This window comes from Physeter macrocephalus, chromosome 3, assembly GCF_002837175.3.
Source record: "Physeter macrocephalus isolate SW-GA chromosome 3, ASM283717v5, whole genome shotgun sequence".
Taxonomy (NCBI): domain Eukaryota; kingdom Metazoa; phylum Chordata; class Mammalia; order Artiodactyla; family Physeteridae; genus Physeter; species Physeter macrocephalus.
In genome coordinates, this window is record NC_041216.1 from 13,114,785 (window position 1) to 13,136,532 (window position 21,748).

The 21,748-nt window shown below is 44.3% G+C and overlaps 2 protein-coding genes across 10 annotated transcripts in view; both read right to left on the reverse strand.

Moving 5' to 3' along the window:
* The window catches only part of YTHDF2 (YTH N6-methyladenosine RNA binding protein F2), a 31,683-nt gene extending 25,304 nt beyond the window's left edge, over window positions 1–6,379 (reverse strand). The window contains exons 1-4 of one of the 3 annotated variants that reach the window (XM_007100873.3): window positions 6,034–6,379; window positions 5,514–5,538; window positions 4,865–4,944; window positions 178–1,764 (exon numbers count right to left, since the gene is read on the reverse strand). In XM_007100873.3, the coding sequence (XP_007100935.1) occupies window positions 178–1,764; window positions 4,865–4,944; window positions 5,514–5,538; window positions 6,034–6,060 (1,719 nt within the window). In that variant the 5' untranslated portion in view covers window positions 6,061–6,379. The remainder of the gene's footprint in view (window positions 1–177; window positions 1,765–4,864; window positions 4,945–5,513; window positions 5,539–6,033) is intronic. The other 2 variants (XM_055083329.1, XM_055083327.1) reach the window with 2 other exon arrangements.
* A 13,347-nt stretch (window positions 6,380–19,726) lies between these two features.
* GMEB1 (glucocorticoid modulatory element binding protein 1) overlaps window positions 19,727–21,748 on the reverse strand; it is a 29,409-nt gene continuing 27,387 nt past the window's right edge. For all 7 annotated transcript variants that reach the window (XM_028487267.2, XM_028487251.2, XM_055083334.1 and 4 more), the window contains one exon: window positions 19,727–20,555. In XM_028487267.2, coding sequence (XP_028343068.1) covers window positions 19,855–20,555 — 701 coding nt within the window. In that variant the 3' untranslated portion in view covers window positions 19,727–19,854. The remainder of the gene's footprint in view (window positions 20,556–21,748) is intronic.

Here is a 21,748-nt window from a genome sequence, read left to right on the forward strand (position 1 = left end):
CATATTCTTTCACACTAAGGTTCAAATAAGACCAATTATCCTCCATTAAGGCTTGAACTGTTAAGTGATACTTGTGTTATTTACAAAGCTTTTATTAATGGTTCGGTATAATACCTCTCCTGTTCTCTCTAGTTCCTTCTCCTTCCTTTAAAGTCTTAAGAAGGGTAAGCTGGTTACCTTTTTAACACTTTCTTCTTCCTCTTGGCGTTTCTCATAGTGTGAGAAGTCATCAAAAATGGAAGTGGTGTGCTTGTAGCTGGCTATGATTTTCAACACCTGCTTAGCCTTTTCCAGAGGCACTTCCTGAGTGTCCCTGGAGTTGGTCACTGGTTTATTCTCGTTGTTCTCTAGGCGAATGTGTCGCAACTGGCTATTGGGAACGTCCTTCACAAAAATCCACCTGACATCAAAACGACCCTTCCATTTGTCCTGGGACCACACACCTGCACATGTGTTGTAGTCCACAGCAGATTTCATTTCTGCAACGCCACAGAAGTGTCCACTGCCGTTGACACTGAAAAGTAAGTAAACGGGGCCCTTCCCGTTCATGGAGCGATAAGCAGCATCCAGTCTCTTGTTACCATGCTCTGTGCTGCACCAGATATTATACTTAATGGAACGGTGGATATCGTCCTCAGAGTAGCTCTTAATGATGAAAACCCGGCCATGTTTCAGATTCCAGTCAAAATCCTTGGGGTTATAGTTATTAATGGACCGCAGCTTCTCCAACACTGGGTGAGGTTCTGAAGGAGTAGATCCAGATCCAGCCTGAGACTGTCCTACTCCATTACCATCCACCCCATTATGACCGAACCCACTGCCACGGTTCCGAGGTGCTACCCAGCGGGTTGGCTGAGCTGCCTGTTGCTGCACTGAGAGCTGGGCAGGCTGTGGTGGTGGGGGGGGCAATGGCTGCGTCTGTTGCCCTACTGATGCCTGAGCCACTGGTGGGCTACTGTTAGCCTGCTGACCTACAGGCTGGGGAGACCCCTGGGTTGGCTGCTGACCTATGTTCTGAACCAAAGCCTGTGAGGGGGTTTTTGCCACAGGACCCTTGTTATCCCAAGTTCCAATATCCATGTTATGTTTTATTGGAGGTGGTGGAAGACTTGACCCTGCAATGCCATTCTTGGTCTTCAACTTGGGTTGCTGTTTTGCAGGCTTGCTAGCAATATCAGCCCAAGATGCTGGTTTTGGAGGAGCAATGGTAGCTGGAGGCAAACTATTGGAAGCCACGATGTTACTAGTAATGGACCCGCTACCAACAGCAGAGCCTACAACTTTTGGAACATTGCTTGCAACTTCTGTGCTACCCAACTTCAGGGCTGCCATCCCCTGGTCTATAGTATTCATGCCAGGAGCCTTATTGAGGGTCTCACTGGCAAAAGCTGACTGTCCATCAATCATGGCTCCACCTAAGGAGCTAGGTGCATAAGCATAATTGCTACTATATCCAGAGCTCTGAGTAGACTGTCCCTGAGAACTGTTATTTCCCCAAGCTGAGAAGTCAATCCCACTGGGAAAGAAATTAAAACCATGCTGACCAAGAAATGGAGTGCTACCCAGGGCTCCTGGTTGTCCAAACATTGCATCTGGTAGGAAGTGAGGCTCTCCGTTGCTCAGCTGTCCATAAGAAGTTAGATAGGGCATGGCTGTGTCACCCCCAGTAGACCAAGCAGCTTCACCCAAAGAATAGGAGAAGCCAATGGAGGGACTGTAGTAACTGGGTAAGTAGGAATCTGACATGGCAGTATATGCATTATTCTGTGGAAGAAGAAAAAAGGGTAAATTAAAACTAAACACAAAAATACATAAAACGACCAGGACATTTCCTCTCCCAATTATTCACACAATTCAAATATTTCAGTCATTACCATAAAAAAGGAGAGTGACCTTTTCAGATGGTCTCTTCCCATAAACTTGCTATTTTTAAAGACTTAGATAATATTTTGGTTTAATAATTGAACTGCTTAAACATTTAAAATTAAACTGACATACAGTGAATACCAGCCTTACCTTTTACGGCTACAATTCAGAAAAGGGAAAACCTGTCATCTCACTAAGTTTAAGTCTTCCTCTATAGATGTACTGAAATGATGCCTTCATTAAAACCACTATCTCTGGACTGAAGAAGTGGGAATATTGGCAGAAAAAAAAAGTATTCACAAGAGTTTCCTATTAAAACTTACTATATAATAGATGAAACAAAAATAACTGGAAATTTCAAGTTCTATCCCAAAAATCTGTGCAGCCATTCCTCAACCATAAACCAAAAATCAAGGTTCAGTACACCTAGTTTATAGTAAAGCCTCCTGGCAAACCATCTGGGAACATCAAGAGATGCCACTATTTAATTATAACCTGGAAAGAAAATGCACAGTGACTTCCAGAGGATTCAAAACCAAAAAAAATGCTACCTGTTTTGCTTCACCTATAAAAGTTAAGGCCGTAAGCTAAAATGCACACCTAACTTTTTCATTAAAAACAGGAATATAGGGCTTCCCTGGTGGCGCAGTGGTTGACAGTCCGCCTGCCGATGCAGGGGAAATGGGTTCGTGCGCTGGTCCGGGAAGATCCCACATGCCGCGGAGCGGCTGTGCCTTGTGAGCCATGGCCGCTGAGCCTGCGCGTCCGGAGCCTGTGCTCCGCAATAGGAGAGGCCACAACAGTGAGAGGCCCGCGTACCGCAAAAAAAAAAAAAAAAAAAACAGGAATATAATTCTAAAGACAGTACAGTCTACATCGTTAAAAAAGGAATCATCCTTCAGAATGACAACCAGAAATTGTTATACGCAACTAGTCTTCACGTTAGAAGATAGATTACATTGCAGAAACATTCTTACTTTCATTTATACTGACAGTTTTTACAAATCCTATAACTCACAAAGTACTCCCTTAAACGAGAAGCCAGAGATACATAGAATTGGTTTCTATAGATACAGACTCAGGTCAACTCAAAAATAGACTACTTAAACTTCAAAACAGCTCTGGTACCTAAGAATCCACTAACTAGTCAATAGGGAGTTTTGTTCTTAAGAGACTTGGATGACCATAACTATGTCAGGCCTTAAGTTTGTATTACCAAAGCCAATAGTACTTCTTCCTAGCCACTAAAACACATCTCCTGAAGATTAAACATTTCAACTAATATAGTTTGATAAAATGGTGGTGCTTCTCTCTGCCAATTCTAAATTTTCTTTTCAAAACCTAAGTCTTTCACATATACCCTCAAGTTTAAGAGAAGTCTATTTCTCAAAGACAATGTTATAATTTTAACAGCCCCAAATACATTATGAATAAGAAAGTCAGTCCACCCTTAATAGATTAAGCCTGAAGAATTATTCCAATGTGAGGTGATGAAAAACTGATTAAACTAATAAGAAACTGCTGAATAAAAAAGTAAATAAAATTCAAAAATTAAAAAAAAAATTGGTTAAAAAGTAGATGAAATAGCCTTGACAGACTACAGAGTCTCAGATTATGTCTATTTAACCAAAACTTATATCCCCCCCCAAATTTTTCAAAAATATTTAAGCTTTAGCTTACTTAATAAATAAAAAACAAACACACTTAATATCACAGGTTATGCCACTATAGAGCTGAATGCCTACACCTGAACTGGCAGGTTCCCACATGCCCCTGAGCTCAAAAATCTGAATTACACAATGTTTCACAAGAACTACCTAAAATTGTTTCCAAATGCTCCCACTCTCCTTGTTATAATGATTATGTAAGCAAACTACCTCAAGAGCAAGAACCCATTAATAGTTCATTCCTCTACTTCCTTCCCTACTTTTCCTGATTAACTGGTTGTCTTCTGCAAAAACTTTTTTCCAATCACTTGCTTAAGCGGTTTCTACACTTTCAATTCAGAAAATTCTACACAAGGGATCAAAAAGTTTATGTAAGCATTAGGCCCAAACATGCGCAAGCACTAATGCCAAGTTATTCAAGACTGTTATGCATATCACACACCATCTGTTCAGAATTTATATAAATGTTCCACAAACTTTTTCATCTTTTAGGATATTCTGGATGAGTTGTCAATTTTCCTTTTGGTTTATTAGTTTGGTGAGTTATACTTATTAGTTACAACTTTGTGACTGTCTTTGGGATCCAAGATAGTAACACAAAAGAACTGCTAAATCAAAGAAATCTCTGTGCACAGTTCATGTTCATATATGGACCTACATGCAACTAATCTTCATATTAGAAGACAGATTACATTGCAAAAACTGGAATTCCATCATTCTTGATCTCTGTTCTCAACAGTGTTTTATCTTCCTTCAACTCCATTTTGTAAATCCTACAGCTCCCCTAAGAAGCCAGATATATACAAAATTGCTCTTTACAGATGTAGATAGAGCTCAACTTGAAAGAGTACCCAGCTCCAAAATAGTTCTGATAACCTAAGAACCCACTAACTAGTGACTAGACAAAACGAAGATACTCAGTTCTGCAGCACTGAATAAAGTTCAGGTGATTTTATGTCAGTTTTTCCCATCACGTATGAATCCAATTTTCCTAAAAGAAAAATGTTTTGGGGATGAAAACATTTAACACCGGAAAGTATTCTTAAGTTTTGCACTGTTACATTCTTGCTAAGGAGGAAGAACTACTCAAACAAGTGTTGCTGTTAGTACACTGTAAAATGTTATCAGTACTAGCCTCAGAGAATGGTATGTTTGCTCATAACAGAGATAAGAACCTTAACAGCCTATGACATTTGTAGCAACTGGTTTTATAACATACTGACTGATATTAAGAAAGTCATCCCCTGAAAATGAGATTTACTGATAGAGCAGAGAAAGAATAATGGTATACTACATCCTCTGATCAAGCACAAAAATGGTTAACTACTCACGGGCCTTGCCTGTGGACTCAAGTAAGGTTCAAAATCATCATCATTTAATCCATCCTTTTGATGTACAGATCCATTTTGTACTAAAGGAGAAAAAATTCAAATTAGAAGTGTCTCAATCGTACAATCCACCTCCCAAATTAATCAAATACCTCCTAACCAGAGAAAAACCGTACTACACAGAGCAAATACGTTTGGGTTTCGAAAGGATAAAGATGAGAGTGAATGCTGAACAACATTCGTCAGTAAAAATGTCTCCCTCCACCCAGAGCAAGTTGATCTAAAAAGGTCATTTTATTGGCTCCTCTAGATTTCTATTCCCTCCCGCTTCCCCTCCCCCATCAATGTGAGCACTTCCAGAGTGTGATCCACGAGGATGAAAAACAAAGGCCTTCTAAGACCTACAGGAAACTAAGGACCTGGGACATTTCAAAACCGAATCCACCCCCACCCCTAATGAATTACTCCTTGTTCACTAAAAAGCTGTTCGCCAGCTGCAGGAACACACCAAAAGGGTCAAATACTTAACTGTGTGGCACCTGCAAACTAAGCGGCTTCCGAAAGGTCCTCTCCCCGGGGCGCTTCCCGGAGACCCCGCCCCCCCAAGCGGGGTCCCCCGCCCGCCAGGGGCCACCGGCGGAGCTGGGCTCACCTTTGTTTCCTTGACCTTTTGGTCTCTGCGGGGGAAGGAAACGTCGCCGAGCAGCACATCGTCCAAAGAAAAAACGGAAAAGGAGAGACAAATTAAAGCCGGGACCGATACGAGAATAAAGGCGCAGGCCTAAGGAGAGGCGTCAGGAATGGGGTGAGGGGGAGGCTGAAGCAGGGAGGCGGGGGAAGCGCGACGCTGGCGGGGCCCAGGGGGAAGAGGGGGGCCGCGCCACAAACAACGCGAGGGGACCAGGGCTTCAAAGAAGGGGAAGGAAACAAGAGAAAAACGAGGCCCGCTGAGAGAAGGGAACGCGGCGCGGCCAGCGGTCTCCGAGGCCCAGTGAGGAGCGGGGAGAGCGGGCTGAGGGCGAGGCGCTGGGCGCGGCCGGCCTGAGAGCCTCAAAATGAGGCCCGCTAAAGGCGCCGCCTCGGCTCGGCCCGACCGGGGGCGGAGGGCCCGGGCCTAGTCGGGCTCCCTCTCGCCTCACACAATGGCCGAGGCATGCGGGCCGGGCCTGTACCTGCTCCAAGAGGCTGCTGGCCGACATGGCTCTCGGATCTTCACGGGTGGCGACGGCGGCGGACTCTCCTCAGGGTGGCGGCGGCAGCGGATGAGCCCCGGCGACGGGAGCAGGCGGCGCGGCGGCGGCTTTTGTCCCTGACACTCGGGGGCCTCGGCGGACGCAGCGGAGACACAGCGCGCGGCTCGGGCTCCGGCTCCGACTCGGCGACGCTCTAGCCCGAGAGCTCAACGCCCGTCTCTATGCCTTTACGCGCGCGCCCGCCCCTCGCAGCCGAAATAAGGGCGCCGAGCAGCGGAGGCGGACGGCGCGCACGGCGCGACGCTGACTCTCACATTCGCTCACCGACGCTGAAGGGGCCCGGCGCGAAGCACTCCGGGAAGGCAGAGGTGGGGCCGCAGCGCCCTCTGTTGGGCTGGAGGAGCGGAAGCCGCGCGCGCGGCCTCCCCGCCCCCACCGCCTCGGGATTGGGGCCTAGGAGGGTGGGGGCGGCCAGGGTCGCACCACGAGGTTTTGACTAACAGCTGGAGGGAAGGGAGTAGCTCTAGCTTGGGGGAACCCACAAAAGCTGGTTTTTCAGTGAAGAAGCGAACCCCGAAGGCTGAGAGGCCTTAAAATAAACCTGCTTCCCAGTTGCAGATGGCACCCCACCCCCATATGGGGGGGAACACGAACAGGAGTCACAGAGGCCTCAGGGGAAGTTCAAGGGGGCCCTGCCCTGAGAAAGACACCCTCTCACCTAGTTATCCTCCTCTGTTAGCAGGCTACAGAAAGAGGGCCCAGAGAACAAAAATATCCAGAAAATATCCAGTCCCCTAAGAAAGAGATTCACCCTTTGGCGTTGCAGGGAGGAGAATCCACAATTCTTTTTTAGGGATGTCGCTGGCCCCCATGATAATCTGTTAAACTGTGGACTTTATTTCCAAGAAAAACACACTTCACACATCCACACAAAATTTTACATGTTCCTTCAACGAGTCCTTACCTGGGGAAGAAAGGAAATAAATGCTATTTGAATACCTGCTGTAGACTAGGCTTTGTTGTTAGGTACTTTCAAACATTAAAGGCTTTCAGCATCTTCAAAGTAGCTGTCAGCCAATCCGTTTTATAACTGAGGAAACAGAGAGGTTAAGTCATGTGCCCAAGGTCACAAAGCTATTAAATAGTAAGGTTTGCCTGACACTGAGAGGAACATAATAGTGTCCCTCCACCCCCAAGAGAAATCCTGTATTCAGGAACTAGAATCCTGAGGCGATCTAAAAGATGGATGGGCAGAAGCATTTTTAATCAGAGGCAAACCTGACTCCTGCAGGGATATTTGATCCCAGGACAGTCCATCTCCTAATAGCTTTTGTTATTGCAAATAGTAGTAAACAGATAAATAATGCACTCAAGTGTCAACCTGATACCATCCCCTCCCTGGATACAGGAGGCTTGGGTGGACTCAGTAGTAAAATAAATGATAACACAGCATCTTGGATTTTGCATCATAATTTTGCTTAAAGTGCTCAATGAATTTTTTATGCCCATAATCACATTCATGGTTGGAATGAATAAGGTCAGGCACCAAATGTGATAGACTTCTGGCAGAGTCCAGGTTCAGAGCATAGATCCCAACAAGGGAAGAGAAGAAACATAGTAATCCTTTTTTTTTTTTTTTAAATATAAATTAACCAGTTAACCCCATGGCCCAGATTTATGTGTAAACTGTAAGCAGTTGCCTACACTTAGCTTGAAGGCGGCAGTGGTATGGTAAAAAGAGGATTAGACCAGGAGTCATAATCAGGGAGGGGGAGTGACTAAACACTGGCCTCCCCAACAGATTGGCGACATTAGGTAAATTACTGAACCTCTCAGAGATTCCCTCATTTGATAAAGGGGATAATAAAATCTACCTAACAGGTTTGCTAGAAAGATAAAGTTGGGCTTCCCTGGTGGCGCAGTGGTTGCGCGTCCGCCTGCCGATGCAGGGGAACCGGGTTCGCGCCCCGGCCTGGGAGGATCCCACATTCCGCGGAGCGGCTGGGCCCGTGAGCCATGGCCGCTGAGCCTGCGCGTCCGGAGCCTGCGCGTCCGGAGCCTGTGCTCCGCAACGGGAGAGGCCACAACAGAGGGAGACCCGCATACCCCAAAAAAAAAAAAAAAAAAAAAAAAAAAAAGGGATGATAGTGAAAATTCCCTCCTTCCAATAATATTTTTATAGTGGCTGAAATTTTTATTAGTTCCTTTGGGATTACTTTCTGTCCTACAGGATTTCCCAGTTAAAACGCAGACATCCTGGGGGAAGGGTAGTCTCTAAACCTGGATTAGTTCACCAGATTGGCTTTAATAGGCCCCTGAACAGAACACACAAGACTGATATATTTAATCACAGGGAAGAGGGAGAGGAAGTCTGGAGTGTGGGATATCATCTTAGGGGGCAGACCCTCATGGTTTGAGAAAAGAATACTGTATCAGAAATGAGTTTGGGTTCTAGTTTCACCTCTGCCACTAGGTGCATAAAGCACTCAATCCCTCTTCTAACAAGTATTTATTGAAGGCCAGGCAATGTGCTGGAGAGAAAGTCTTAAAGAGTTCACTTCTGGGCTTCCCTGGTGGCGCAGTGGTTAAGAATCCGCCTGCCAATGCAGGGGACACAGGTTCGAGCCCTGGTCCAGGAAGATTCCACATGCCACGGAGCAACTAAGCCCATGTGCCACAACTACTGAGCCCACGTGCCACAACTACTGAAGCCTGTGCACCTAGAGCCTGTGCTCCACAACAAGAGAATCCACTGCAATAAGTCCGCACACCGCAACGAAGAGTAGCTCCCGCTCGCCGCAACTAGAGAAAGCTGGCACACAGCAATGAAGACCCAACATAGCCAAAAATTAATTAATTAATTAATTAATTAATTTTTTAAAAAACAAACAGTTATTCACTCACAGTTGTTAGAGTGCAATGAGAAAGCACAGACAGACCTCACTTAGTCAGAGGACCAAGAAGTTTTCCCTGAAGTCCTGAGCTTCAGCTAGAGCCTGAAACATGACCAGAAATTGACCAGACAAGGAGGGAAGGGATGTGAGAGACAATATGTGCAAAGGCCCCAGGCGGGGAAGGATCTTGGTACTGGTGAAGAACTGAAAAAAAGGCCAATGTGACTGGTGCATAATGAGAGAGAGGGTGGCACCAGATGAGACTCAAGAATTGGGCAGAAAAGAGAAAAATAGGGCCTTTAGTTGTTAGCTACAAACGATGATCAGTTAGTAGAGGGTTAATAGAAGCATAGCATTCTCAGATTTATGTTTTAGGTTCACTCTGATTGCAGTGTGGGAAGTAGATTCAGGGAGAAAAGAGTAGATTAGGAGTTAGAAGAATATTGCAGCAAGTCCAGGCAAAAGATAATGGTCTAATATAGTGATGATGAAGACAGAGTGAAGTGGACAAAACGGACATTTTAGGAGGCAAAATGAGAGGTCTTAGTGATTGATCGGATTGTGGGGAGGGCATTAAAGGAGGAGATATCAACATAATATCTAGTAGTTTGATTTGAGCGATTCGGTGGGTGAGGTGCCATTTTCTAATGTGGGGAATCCTAGAGGAGATTTTGTGATCATCAATTTATCTTTGGACATGTTGGGTTTCAGAAGAACATAAAACATCAGATAGGAATGTTCTGTAGACAATTAAAAGGTTTGGGCTTAGAGAGTAAAATCAAGCTGGAAATACAAACCTTGGAGTCTCTGGTATGGGGATGTTAGTTGAAGCCAAAGGAGTCCCTGGGATTTCCTCAGAAGAGAAGGGGGATGGGAATTCCCTGGCGGTCCAGTGGTTAAGACTCCTTTCATTCCACTGTGGGGGCCACAGGTTTGATCCCTGGTTAGTGATGCAGCCAAGCAAAACAAAACAAAAAGAAGAGAAGGAAGAGAGCAACAGGCCCAGCAGCAAACCAGAGATGGAAGGGGAGACACGGAGAGTAAATCACTTCCTACTCAGAGTCTATTTCCAAGACTGTAAAATAAGTTGGAAGTTGGACCAAAATAACTTCTGAGGTTCCTTCTAGTTCAACTATTTTAGACCTCTGGAAGGTAGAAACCAAGGAGATCCTTCTGGATATATGAAGGGGGCAGTGGGGATAAGAGAGTGAAAAGAAGCAGGAAAGGAGGACAGATTTTACATACTCTTCAGAATTTTGCTATGGCCTGGGCTGGGCCCTAGAGCTCTGGTTCTCAAACTTTTCTAGCCTTCAGGAACAGCAGACCTCGCTGCCCAAGTCACTCCCCCTTAGTAAGGCAGGAATGGAAGGGACCTCCTTTGAGAAATGTTTATATACTTCACACACTGACAGTGTAAAAACCTATTTTTAAAGATTTCTGGGGCTTCCCTGGTGGCGCAGTGGTTGAGAGTCCGCCTGCCGATGCAGGGGACACGGGTTCGTGCCCCGGTCCGGGAAGATCCCACATGCCGCGGAGCGGCTGGGCCCGTGAGCCATGGCCGCTGAGCATGCGCGTCCGGAGCCTGTGCCCCGCGACGGGAGAGACCACAGCGGTGAGAGGCCCGCGTACCGCAAAAAAAAAAAAAAAAGATTTCTGCTCGTTCTCTGTAGTCCACACAGTTTTCAAACCTTGTCACTCCCTAGCCCTGTATATTTCTCATCATGCACTCCATGCTCCAGCCACATTGCATTTTTCTCAAATACGCATTTTGTTCTGGAGCCCATGACTTTGCACATGCAGTTCTTTCTGCCTCAAATGGCCTTGCCATCTCCCCTCCCCAATTCCTATCTGTCCTTCGAGACCCTGATCAATGAAACCGTATTTTTTCCCCTGAGCAGAAAGAAGGTGTTCTATTCTTTGTTCACCCATAATATTGGTCACATTTCCTTATGGTAACTTAGTGTATGAAAACTATCTGTTCGGGCTTCCAAGGTGGCGCAGTGGTTAAGAATCCGCTTGCCAATGCAGGGGACACGGGTTCGAGCCCTAGTCGGGGAAGATCCCACATGCCACGGAGCAACTAAACTAGACCCATGCGCCGCAACTACTGAAAGCCGCGTGCCTAGAGACCGTGCTTCGCAACAAGAGAAGCCACCGGAGTGAGAAGCCTGCGCACCAAAACGAAGAGTAGCCCCTGCTTGCTGCAACTAGAGAAAGCCCGCATGCAGCAACGAAGACCCAACACAGACAAAAATAAACTTAAAAAAAAAAAAACTATCTGTTTACATCAATATTTTCCTTTTAGAAGTCTTGGACTCAGTTGAAAATCTAATGAGAATAATGAAACTTCTCAGAAGAAGGAACATACACCCAAATTTTTGCCTGCAATCTCATTAAGCCCTCCCTTCCCCAAGCCCATCCATCCCATGGACCCCAGATTAAGAGAACCAACTCTCAGCTTATACATTGCCTCTTTAATAAATCTATGACTGCTTAGAGGACAAAGAACTTTTTTATTATTAATCTTTATAGTCCAACTCTAAGTAAATGTTTGTTGAATTAATTTATCTCATTCATTTTCAAAATTCTCCTTAGTAATGTCAATCCCCATTTTATTAATGAAAACCTGGTGGGGTTAAAAAGTCAAATGTGCAGATTTAACTAGCTTAATTGAATGTTAAAGGAAAGGCACTGTGGAAATCCCAAGATAAACTGATGGTTGGCTTTTAACTTGCAGGTGTGTTTTATGACTTGCTGAATGGAGTTTTGAAAAGAGCAACATGAGAACAAAGCTAAACGAAGAAAAGACCTACAGCTGGGCCAGGTGGCCTAAGGACACTAGGAATCCGCAGCTGTGTATATACAAGGGACCCTGTTGGAGATGTCCTCAAGGGCAGAAAAGAACAAGAACCAAGAAAGAGACAGCAGGAAAGGAGCCTTGAAGTTTCAACTCAGAGTCTAGAGGTGAAAGCTGAAATTTTCACCAGTCCCCCAAGAAATAAGAAAGGTAATGATAATGTAATGAGCTTTTCATAAAGCTAAATTTACTCAATGCAGAAGACTGTTCTTTATTCTGAGATTATTTCCCTCCTAACTTTTTTGATGTGAAAATGCCCTTTCTTCCTAAATGATGCCAGTAAAAATTAGCCATTTTTTAAAATATCCTTAATTGGTAAAATATAATGTAGAGAACCCCATGTTGGTTCCTAAAACCTTTTTTTTTTTTAATAATCTCTTCGGAGCACAGGCTCCGGACGCGCAGGCTCACCGGCCATGGCTCACGGGCCCAGCCGCTCCACGGCATGTGGGATCTTCCCGGACCGGGGCACAAACCCGTGTCCCCCGTATCGGCAGGCGGACTCTCAACCACTGCGCCACCGGGGAAGCCCCGGGAAGCTCCCTAATCTCTTTTATTGATCCATGGGATCTAAAAGTCTGAGCAGCACTGTGCTAGGAAACAGTTTACAGTCTCAATCTAAGACAATAGGCCAGAGAGAAAAATGGAGTGTAAACAAGATTTCTGGAGATAGTGCCAAGGGGAAATGAAGCCAGGGAGCCCCAGAAAGCACTGGTTCAATTTTAAGTCTGTGCCAAGAAAAAATAGTTAAACCAGTGAATGTGCATCTATACTATTTGTGACAATGTTTATAGATAAATCCTTCCCTTTCGGTCCTTGGTGGCAGCTACAGAATATGAGAGGCAAGAATATGAGAAGCCCTGTCCAGAAAGGTTAACCAGGGCTTCCCTGGTGGTGCAGTGGTTGAGAGTCCGCCTGCCGATGCAGGGGACGCGGGTTCTGTGCCCCGGTCTGGGAAGATCCCACATGCCGCGGAGCGGCTGGGCCCGTGAGCCATGGCCGCTGAGCCTGCGCGAGAGGCCACAGCAGTGAGGGCCCGCGTACCGCAAAAAAAAAAAAAAAAAAAAAAAGAAAGGCTAACCAGAATGTCTCAGTCATGGAAATGTTAACTTAGCATTTCTGAGGCATAGTGGTTCCATTTTTGTTCCTGCAGCAGGGGAATATCTTTTTGCTCAGTGGGCAAAGGTTTTACAATATTATCAATGTTCTATGGAATAGGTTCCCTGTGTAACAAAGCACATGGGGTTGGTCTCTACATAGTAGGAGCTTAGCAAACAAATGAAAGAGTTCTAACCAGGGACCCTGACATCCACGTCATCTCAAACAAGACAAGACCACTTTTAACAAAGTGATAAATCAGTATTTCCTGTGACTGATGGACAGGACAGATGATCTGGGTTCTAAAATCCTTTCTCGGGTAACTGGAAGTTCCCTCCCTCCACCACACTCCCTCTGCAGTACTGTGGAGAGATGGTGAACTGGACTGTAAACAAAACAACCTAAGGAGCAACTAAACATGCTATCAGCAAAACATCATCATAATAAAATGGTTTGTTGAAAGTTTCCTTTTAGGTATTAAGCTTCTCTAGTACATTTAAAGACTGTTGAATAAATTTGATCCCTATACAACATTTCAAATGTATCTATTGTTTAGAGTAGAATATAAGTGTTAGTTTCCTCATTGTAAAATGAAGTAAATAATGCTCTTCACCAATAGGATTGTCCTGAGGATCAAATGGATTAACATAGGTAAAGTGCTTAGAAAAATGCTTGGTACATAGTTACCCTTCAATAAGTATTGGTTATTATTGTTCTTATTATTATTCATGCATCAAATATCTATCCAGTTTCCGCTACATGTCAGGCACTGTTCCAGGGACTGTAGAAACAGCAGTGACTAAGAGACGAGAATGGTCCCTGCTCTCACAGAGCTTCAATTCTACTTGGGGGAGAAAAAAATACATGTACGTCAGGTGATAAGTAAAAGAAAGAAAAATAAAGCAGGGTAAAGGAAAATAGGAAGCATAGTGCAGGAGGAAGTTGCCACTTTTCATAGGATGGGTGGTCAGGGAGGTCCTCTCTGATAAGGTGGATAGAGACTTGAAGGAAATGAGTTAATAAGCTTTGCAGTTATCTGGGGGTAAGAGTGTGCTTGAGATTATTGAATGAAAAAAATAAGCTACCAAAAATAAGTAGATCTGAGTTTGTAATAGGGAGTGACAGTACGTGAAGAAGCCATGGCCCACCTAAGACAGGCCTCAGTTCCAGTCAGGTGTTGCTGTGAGGAAATGTGGACCCAGTGTTGTCAGATCTTCTGGGCTTTGTGGGGGTTTTGTTGTTGTTGTTTTAAGAAAAACTTTATCTTGAATTTTTCATGTGAACTGTCGTAGGCATAATGCATATATATGTTCGTCGAAAGACATGTACAAGAATGTTCAGAGGTGGGCATTCCCTGGTGGTCCAGTGATTAGGGTTTGGTGTTTTCACTGCCGAGGGCCCAGGTTCAACCCCTGGTCGGGGAACTAAGATCCTGCAAGCTGCACGGCGTGGCCCCCCCCCCAAAAAAAAACAATGTTCAGAGGCATTATTTATAATAGCCCCAAACTGGAAGCTACCCAAGTGCCCATTATTAGAATGGATCAGCTGTGGCATAGTAAATAATAACAGTCTCTACACAGCAATGAGAAGCAATCAACTACACTTCACACAACATTATGGGTGAATCTTTACAAGGTAATGTTGAGACGAAAAAAGCCAGTCCCTAAAGAGTTCAAAATAGGTAAAACTAAGATATGATGTTAGAGAGCTAGATAGAGGTTACCCTGTCTGGGTGAGGTGCTGGTGACTTTTATTTTTCCCTTGATCTGAAAGCTGATTTCATGGGTAGTTCAGTTTATCAAATTGTACAGTGATTTGTGCACTTTCCTGTATGCATTTATACTTCAATAAAAAGTTAAAATAAAACTAAAATGTGGGCCAAACAAAGTAAATCTTAAGGCTGAATCAGAGCTGTGGGCTTCCAATTTGCTCTACAATACATAGATTTCTTTAGAGAAAACAGCAGAGAAGTTTTTTTTTTTTAAAGACTTATACTTTGAGGGGACTTCCCTGGTGGTCCAGTGGTTAAGACTCCATGCTCCCAATGCAGGGGGCGTGGGTTTGACCCCTGGTCGGGGAACTAAGATCCCACGTACCACAACTAGAGAAGCGCATGTGCCACATCAAAGACCCAGCGCAGCCTAAATTAATTAATTATTTTTTTAAAAAAACCTTATACTTTGAAATGCAGGTAACATCCCCCACACCCCCTCTTACAGAAGCTCCTACAAAGCCCAAGGAGGAACCCATCTTTCCTTCTGGGTCATTACCCAGCCTCACATTTTCCTTTATATGTGATCCAATACTAATGTCCACTCTTGTTCTCAAACTAGAGAAATCAACCCATATATACCATATTATAAGCCAACTACTAGTAAAGGTACAGAATTGGAAACCATAGATGCAGGAGGAGAACCCAGAGGCAATTTCAAAGTAGGGTGTGGCCTACTTTAGGTTGAGACAGCACCAGGAGTCTTCAGATTGGGAGGCTCATAAGACATAACAGAAGAGGTAGTAGGAATCATACTGGGCTGAAATAACTTATCCAGGAAACAGGCATGTATTAGCCTGGGCCATGGACCATAGGTAGAGAACCAATCAGGTGTAAAAGATAGGTTTTAGAATCTGTGTATTCTGGGGAACTTACAAGCACATCTCAAAGGTGCTTCAATTCAGGTGATGGAGGAAGTTAAGAAGGCTGTTCTAGGCAGTGAAGACTGCAGTCTATGGATGTATGCTGAGGTTTGGGTCTTGGGGGTTCCTTGGGAAGAAATGATTGTCTCAAGAGTTGAGTTACTGACATAGCAGAAAGGTAGAGTTACTAACATGGCAGAATTTGGGAACTAAGTCACATTTGGTTCCCCAAAGCAAGGGCTAGAGAAGCAGGAGTACGATAAGGATGTTCAAGGAAAGTAGAACCTTCTAGGGGAAGTGAAATTGCATAGCTCAGGACTAAGAAAGGTGTTCCAGGATTGGGAAGAAAACCTAAAAATGACTGAATAAAGGCTAAGAAGAGAAATTCCAGGGGCAGAGAGTTCCAATCTAGCAGAACTGATCCCTTGTTTAGTGCAACAACCTTGGTTGTTATTGTAGTACATTACAGACTACACAAGAATGTCCCAGGGAGGAGGCATCCAAGGTGTGAGGGATCTGTGATCAATTATACTAGGTTAAGTTGACTGAAAATGCAGGGGCTAGCCTACAATCTGATTTTTTGTCTCAGAGAGGACTATTTCCTCAGGAGTATTACCCAAAGTGAATCACAACCTCATACCTATTTCGAGAATTCAACCTTTTCTTTATCCTTGCTACCTCCTTGATAGTGGTGGACCAATTATAACTCAATGAACTAGTAGTTCTATATTTCATGCTTGGTTTTACTATCTTTATCATCAAGGGTTACCAGTACTTCCCACCATAAAGACTTACCTTTAATGCTTTCATGAAATGGATTAAAATGCCACCACTAAAGGGTGTCTCAGACCACCTAAACTGAATATTAATTTCCAAGGTATTTGGATTAACTCTGGTCCTCCTTCCCAAATATGGACAGAAGCATGAAAGAAACTTCACATGAAGTAGCTTTAAATCTTAAATATTCAAATCTATTGTCCCTTTTTTACTTCGGAATGCCAGGAAGTTTTGTTTTGTTTTAATTTGGGGAGGGGGGCAGGGATGGAACCTGGAAATTGAAAAGTGGAAGAGAACAGGAAGGCGGGGGTCAGACAGGGACATGGCCAAGGCAAGACAGCTGAACAGTTGATTCTGAGGCCTTTGTGCAAACCACATGACAGGAAGGTTTGGGGCATTTACCTACTACCAGCTAAACTCCAGTCCTGCCCTGGATTCATCTGATGGGAGCTCAGAGAAACTGACACATGACTGGGCTTTCGCCAGTGCGGTGCTCTCAGAAGAGACTGCCTGAGCTGCTGACTCTGCCTGGCTCTGGAGACAGAAGCAACAAGAGACTTAGGATTTTTTTCCCCCTCTTGTATAAATAAGTCCAACTACTTGAAAATGGAATGCAAAAAAAGTAGCCAAAAATGGTCTCTCCTAAATCAGGTTAGGTATACATCTTCTCCAGGAAGTACTCCCATATTTGCTGACCCCTGCCTCCAAGCTGGGTTAGATGCTTGACCCTTTGTTCTCTCTTCTCCCAGCCAATAGCTCTATCACTGCACTTACCCCAATATGATGATTTGTTTCAGTATCTCACTAGAGAAAGGCTTAACCATTTTGTACCTTTGGTAGCCTTCTGAAACCTATGGACCAACTCTCGGAACAATGTTTATCAATGCATGAAATAAAATACATAGCATTATAAAGGAAACCAATTATTATATTGAAATATAGTTCTTAACTCCAGACAACCTCTGGAGAATGAATCCCTTGAGTGCATGGACTGAGCCTTCAACTCTGTACTGCCAGTGCCTAGCACAAAGCCTGGCACATAGATGGTACTTACAAATGTTTATTTAATGAATGAACAGAAAGATTAGATGGCTACTGCCAACTCAGCCTGAGGAATGATTCATTGCAACTGCTTGTGTACATACCAGTGGCTTGCATGTGCCTCACCCCGTCTGAGATCTAGACCAGGGCTGTGAGGAAACCCACACTCAAGAATGGGTGCATAGCATCTAGCAATAATGACAGGCTACTGGAAGACCAGGAAAACAACAAAGCTCATGTATTTCCACCAGCTGGAATACTCAGATAGTGAAAGTAAACAGGCTCTGTCTTTAGGAGGTGATCTCTTGACTTTGGAAGCATGATGCTCACACTACTTTAAAACACTACCAACAGCTCTGACGGAGGAAAGAAAGGAACCTGAGCTAGTGGGTAGGTGTTCTCCAGGGCTCCTCCTCTGTCCTGATTTGAGCCTCTTGTCTCTGGGAAAGATAAAAGTGTCCCTAAAAACCGCAATAGGGATGACATGTGCCTTTCTAGGTTCAAGTAGTAGTTTTAGGCTTAGGCAGAAATTTTGTTTTTGTTTATGTACCAAGAGACAACCTAAAGAAGCAAGAAATAAAAGCCACTTCCCTCACTAAAGATATATAAAGGCCAAAGGTTTGTTCTAAACAGATTGCTATGTCTATTAAATATTTTGAAAAGAAAAATAAAACCCCAATTTTAAAGCTGAAAACCACAACTGTATGGGGTTCAGAAATCGCAGCCATAAGGCTTTTAAGATTGACCCTTTCAAGTTAGAGGGCTTCTCTAGCTATACACAGCTATCTGAGGGATGGCAGGACGCAGTTTTCACTTGCTTAACAACAGGGTTTCCAACATCTATTGGAAGAAACATAGCTTCAGGTGGGTGCCTTCAAAAAAAAAAAAGGAAACTACGGGTCAAAGTTTTGTATTTAATTAAAAAAAAAAAAAGACTCTCCCACTTCTAAAGTGTATGCTTTCTTTTTTGACCTATTTTTCTTTTAAATTGTCTGCAGTTTCCCTATATTCTTCCTAGTGCAGTAAAAAATGCAATCAAAGAAACAAAAAACAGACTCCACTCTTGCCCCAGACACAGAAGATGGTCAAAGAGAAGGAATCACAGCATGGAAAATGGGCCCATCTCTAAATATACGAAAACATTAAAAAAAAAAGAAGAAAACAAAATAACCCCCCCAAAGATATTATTATTACATTCCTGGTACATTTCCTATAATATAATGTTGCAGACAATGCTTCTTTCCCAGGGAGTCCAGCTCGCTCAGGAGGAGACATCTACTCGGTGCCTCAGGATAGGGTGGGGTGTTGAGTCTTCCCTGCCAAACCTAAGGTTTTTTTATGAGCTCAATATCTCACAGAAACATCTGTGGTATAAATGGTATATATGAATCTAAAAGGGGATGAAGGCAGGCAGGCACCTGTCACTGTTCTCTGAATCAGCCAAAAATCTGAAGAGCGTGGGATCCAGGAGACAGATGCCATTAACCACTGAGGAACGGAGGGTAGAACAGAGGAAGCACCAAATGAGTGGCTGCTTTTGGTTCCAAAGCCAAAAAAGGGCCCCACAAAAAAGGGCAGCTGGTCTGGATGAGGAACTCTCCTGCTCCTGGAGTCATGCAATAAAAATGATGGCCTTGGAGCCCCACCCCGAGAACAGCCACAGTCCAAGAACCAGAGCAATTTACACCACATCACACAGTTTGCAAATGAATGGACTAGGTAGGAGGGTAAGTGTTTTGACAAAGTGGGGGGCAAGGTGAACCTGAACCCCAAAGCACAGCTGTGACGTCTCTGGATTTCTATTTCTGCCAAGCCACAGGCCTCTGACGCCACTTGCTTGGTGGAAATGTACCCTTCTTCTTAACACTGGCCTTGCCTCAAAATGGCAGCCATGGTAGTAACCCTCAGAGATATTAAGAGGCATCAGTTGCACTTCTGGAAGTAAGATAATTTCCTTGCCCCATCCTGGCCAAAGCACTTCCCTTTTTAAGCTGCTGCTGGTATGCTACCTTCCCCTCCAAGCAGAGTGCAACTTTCAGACTTTTGCATTGGCCTCTGAGGGCCCCTTCCAGGATACAAAGTAAAGTATCCTTCTGCATCCACGTGTGAGTGGGTTGCCTTCCAGGGTCAGATTTGTGTTCCCTGGTTTGGTCGATGCACCTTTATGAGAATAAAACCACATGCGTACACAGACAGACTAGCCTGGAAAGGGCTTTCTGGATAGGGTTTCTGGTTATCTTGATGCCTCTCCTAAAAGAAATAACTTTCTTGGTGTAAGAGGATTAGGACATTGAGTGACCTACTCTCAACTTCCGGAAGGGCAGCTTGTTTTGTCCATTTTTCAATGAGGGGGTGGAAGGGACCCAACCTGTTCAGTTACAACAAGATTTTGTTTTTAAAAAAAAGGATCCTATGTGGAAATGAGTGGGACAATGATAAAAATAAACAAATAATTAAAATTCCAAACCAAAACATATCTCCTGGCCCGGAGACCCCCAGTTAATCCTCTAAGACCACAATCTCCACATTGTGGACTTGATGCTGGTGTTCTTCCATCTCAGCCACGACTTTCTCCTCAGTCCTCAGTTCTGTCTCCAAAATGACTGCTTTGCCCTCAGTATCCTCAGCCTCTGGGTCTGGGGCTGGGTCAATCTCAATGATGGTCTGCCCATCCTCTGAGGTGCTTTCAACAGCCTGGATGGCTGAGGTTAGGCCAGACTCCATGGCCACCAACTCCACAGGGCTCACCATGGTGGTCATGTTGCCCAGGGTACTCCCATCCTGCATGGCGGTGGAGCTTAGCAGCGCCAGGCTAGATGAAGGGTGGATGGTCACTGTGTCTGGTGAGCTGCTCTTGGCAGATGAGACCACTGTGGCATAACGGAAGAGCTGAGGGCCAGAAGGCAGTGTGTGGACAGTCACAGGACTGGAGCCCTGGCTGAGGGTGGCCACTGGAATATTGCCCATGGAAAATGACTGACCCACGGGGGTGATGGTGATGGGTGAGATGACTGTGAACTGAGGCTGCTGGACAGGAGGAGAAGGGCTCAGGACGGTGGTAGAGGCTGGCCGCTGGAGCCGGGGCCTTTTGGGAGGCTTAGGAGTGCTCACAGGCATCAATACCACATTTTGAACCGTCTGGGATTTCAGCCTGTGATCCTGAGCTTGCTTCTTCTGCTCTTCCAACTGGCGTTCCAAGTCTACGGAAAAAAGACAGACTTTGTGTGGAGAGAAGTATAATCTTGGGAACAGTAAATGGGGAGTGAGGAGACCTGGGGTCTTGCCCTGGTTTTGCTACTATGTACCCTCAGGCAAGTCATTTCATTGTTTTCAAGAAGAAACTAGACTGGATGGTCTTTAAAATCCCTCCAGTTACTACATGTCATTGTGTGATTATAGGCAGGTCAATAATTCAGAATCTTTTCGTGCTGTGATCCTACTATAGCTCAACTCTAGAAGCTCCTGTGGCATTTTGTCACCTGTCACCAAAATGCAAACCAAAGAAGTCTCCAGTTGGTCTAGCAGCTTATATATGCCCTACCTGGGTCTAGAGATGAAAATAATATCGGCATAATCCCTTTGCAACTGCCATGGACCCACAAAGGAGCTACAATGGCCACTCTGAAAAGCAGTGATTCCCAAACTGTTCTTCAAGGCAGGATCACTTGCTGGTGACCCAGATGGCTTTCGTCTACCATTAGCCCCCAGAGAAGTCTACAGAAAGTTATAGAGGAAGTCCCTAAGAATTACAGAACTGAAGGAGGTCTTAAGAGTTCTAACACATTCATTTTGACATAGATCCAGAGAGATAAAGCGACTTCCTTACGGTTACAGAGCATGGGCCAAAACAAAAGTCTTCTGATAGTCAACTTGGTGGCTTTTCCACCCCAATACACCTATCACTATCCCTCTCCCAAGGGTCCAATCCAACCTTGATGACCACTGGTGAGTCTGGTTCTACACCAGAACTTCTCTATTGCTTAGCACCTGATAAGCATCCAATAAATAACCAGGTACACCTGTAGAGCACCTTGCTCACTGTGGAATACCCAGAGCAAGTCAACTCCTTGTCTGGAATTAAAGGAGTAGGGAGTGATAAAGAACACATTCAAAAATTTTAAAACATTGCCTTTTACGGTTATAAGATAATGCATTTTTTCCAACTTTAGTAGTAATCAAAGAAATGTGAAACTAAACAAGATACCAAGTCTACAATTTTTAAAAAGTTAAATCAGGGTGTATTATAAAAAACAACACCCATTGTTGGTGAGCTGAAACTTGTGATGTAAATTGGTATAATCTTCTTGGAAATTTGACAATAGGTCACAAGACTCCATAAACAAATTATCAATACCATTTAACCTCAAGCTTAAATGGTATTGATATTGTGAAG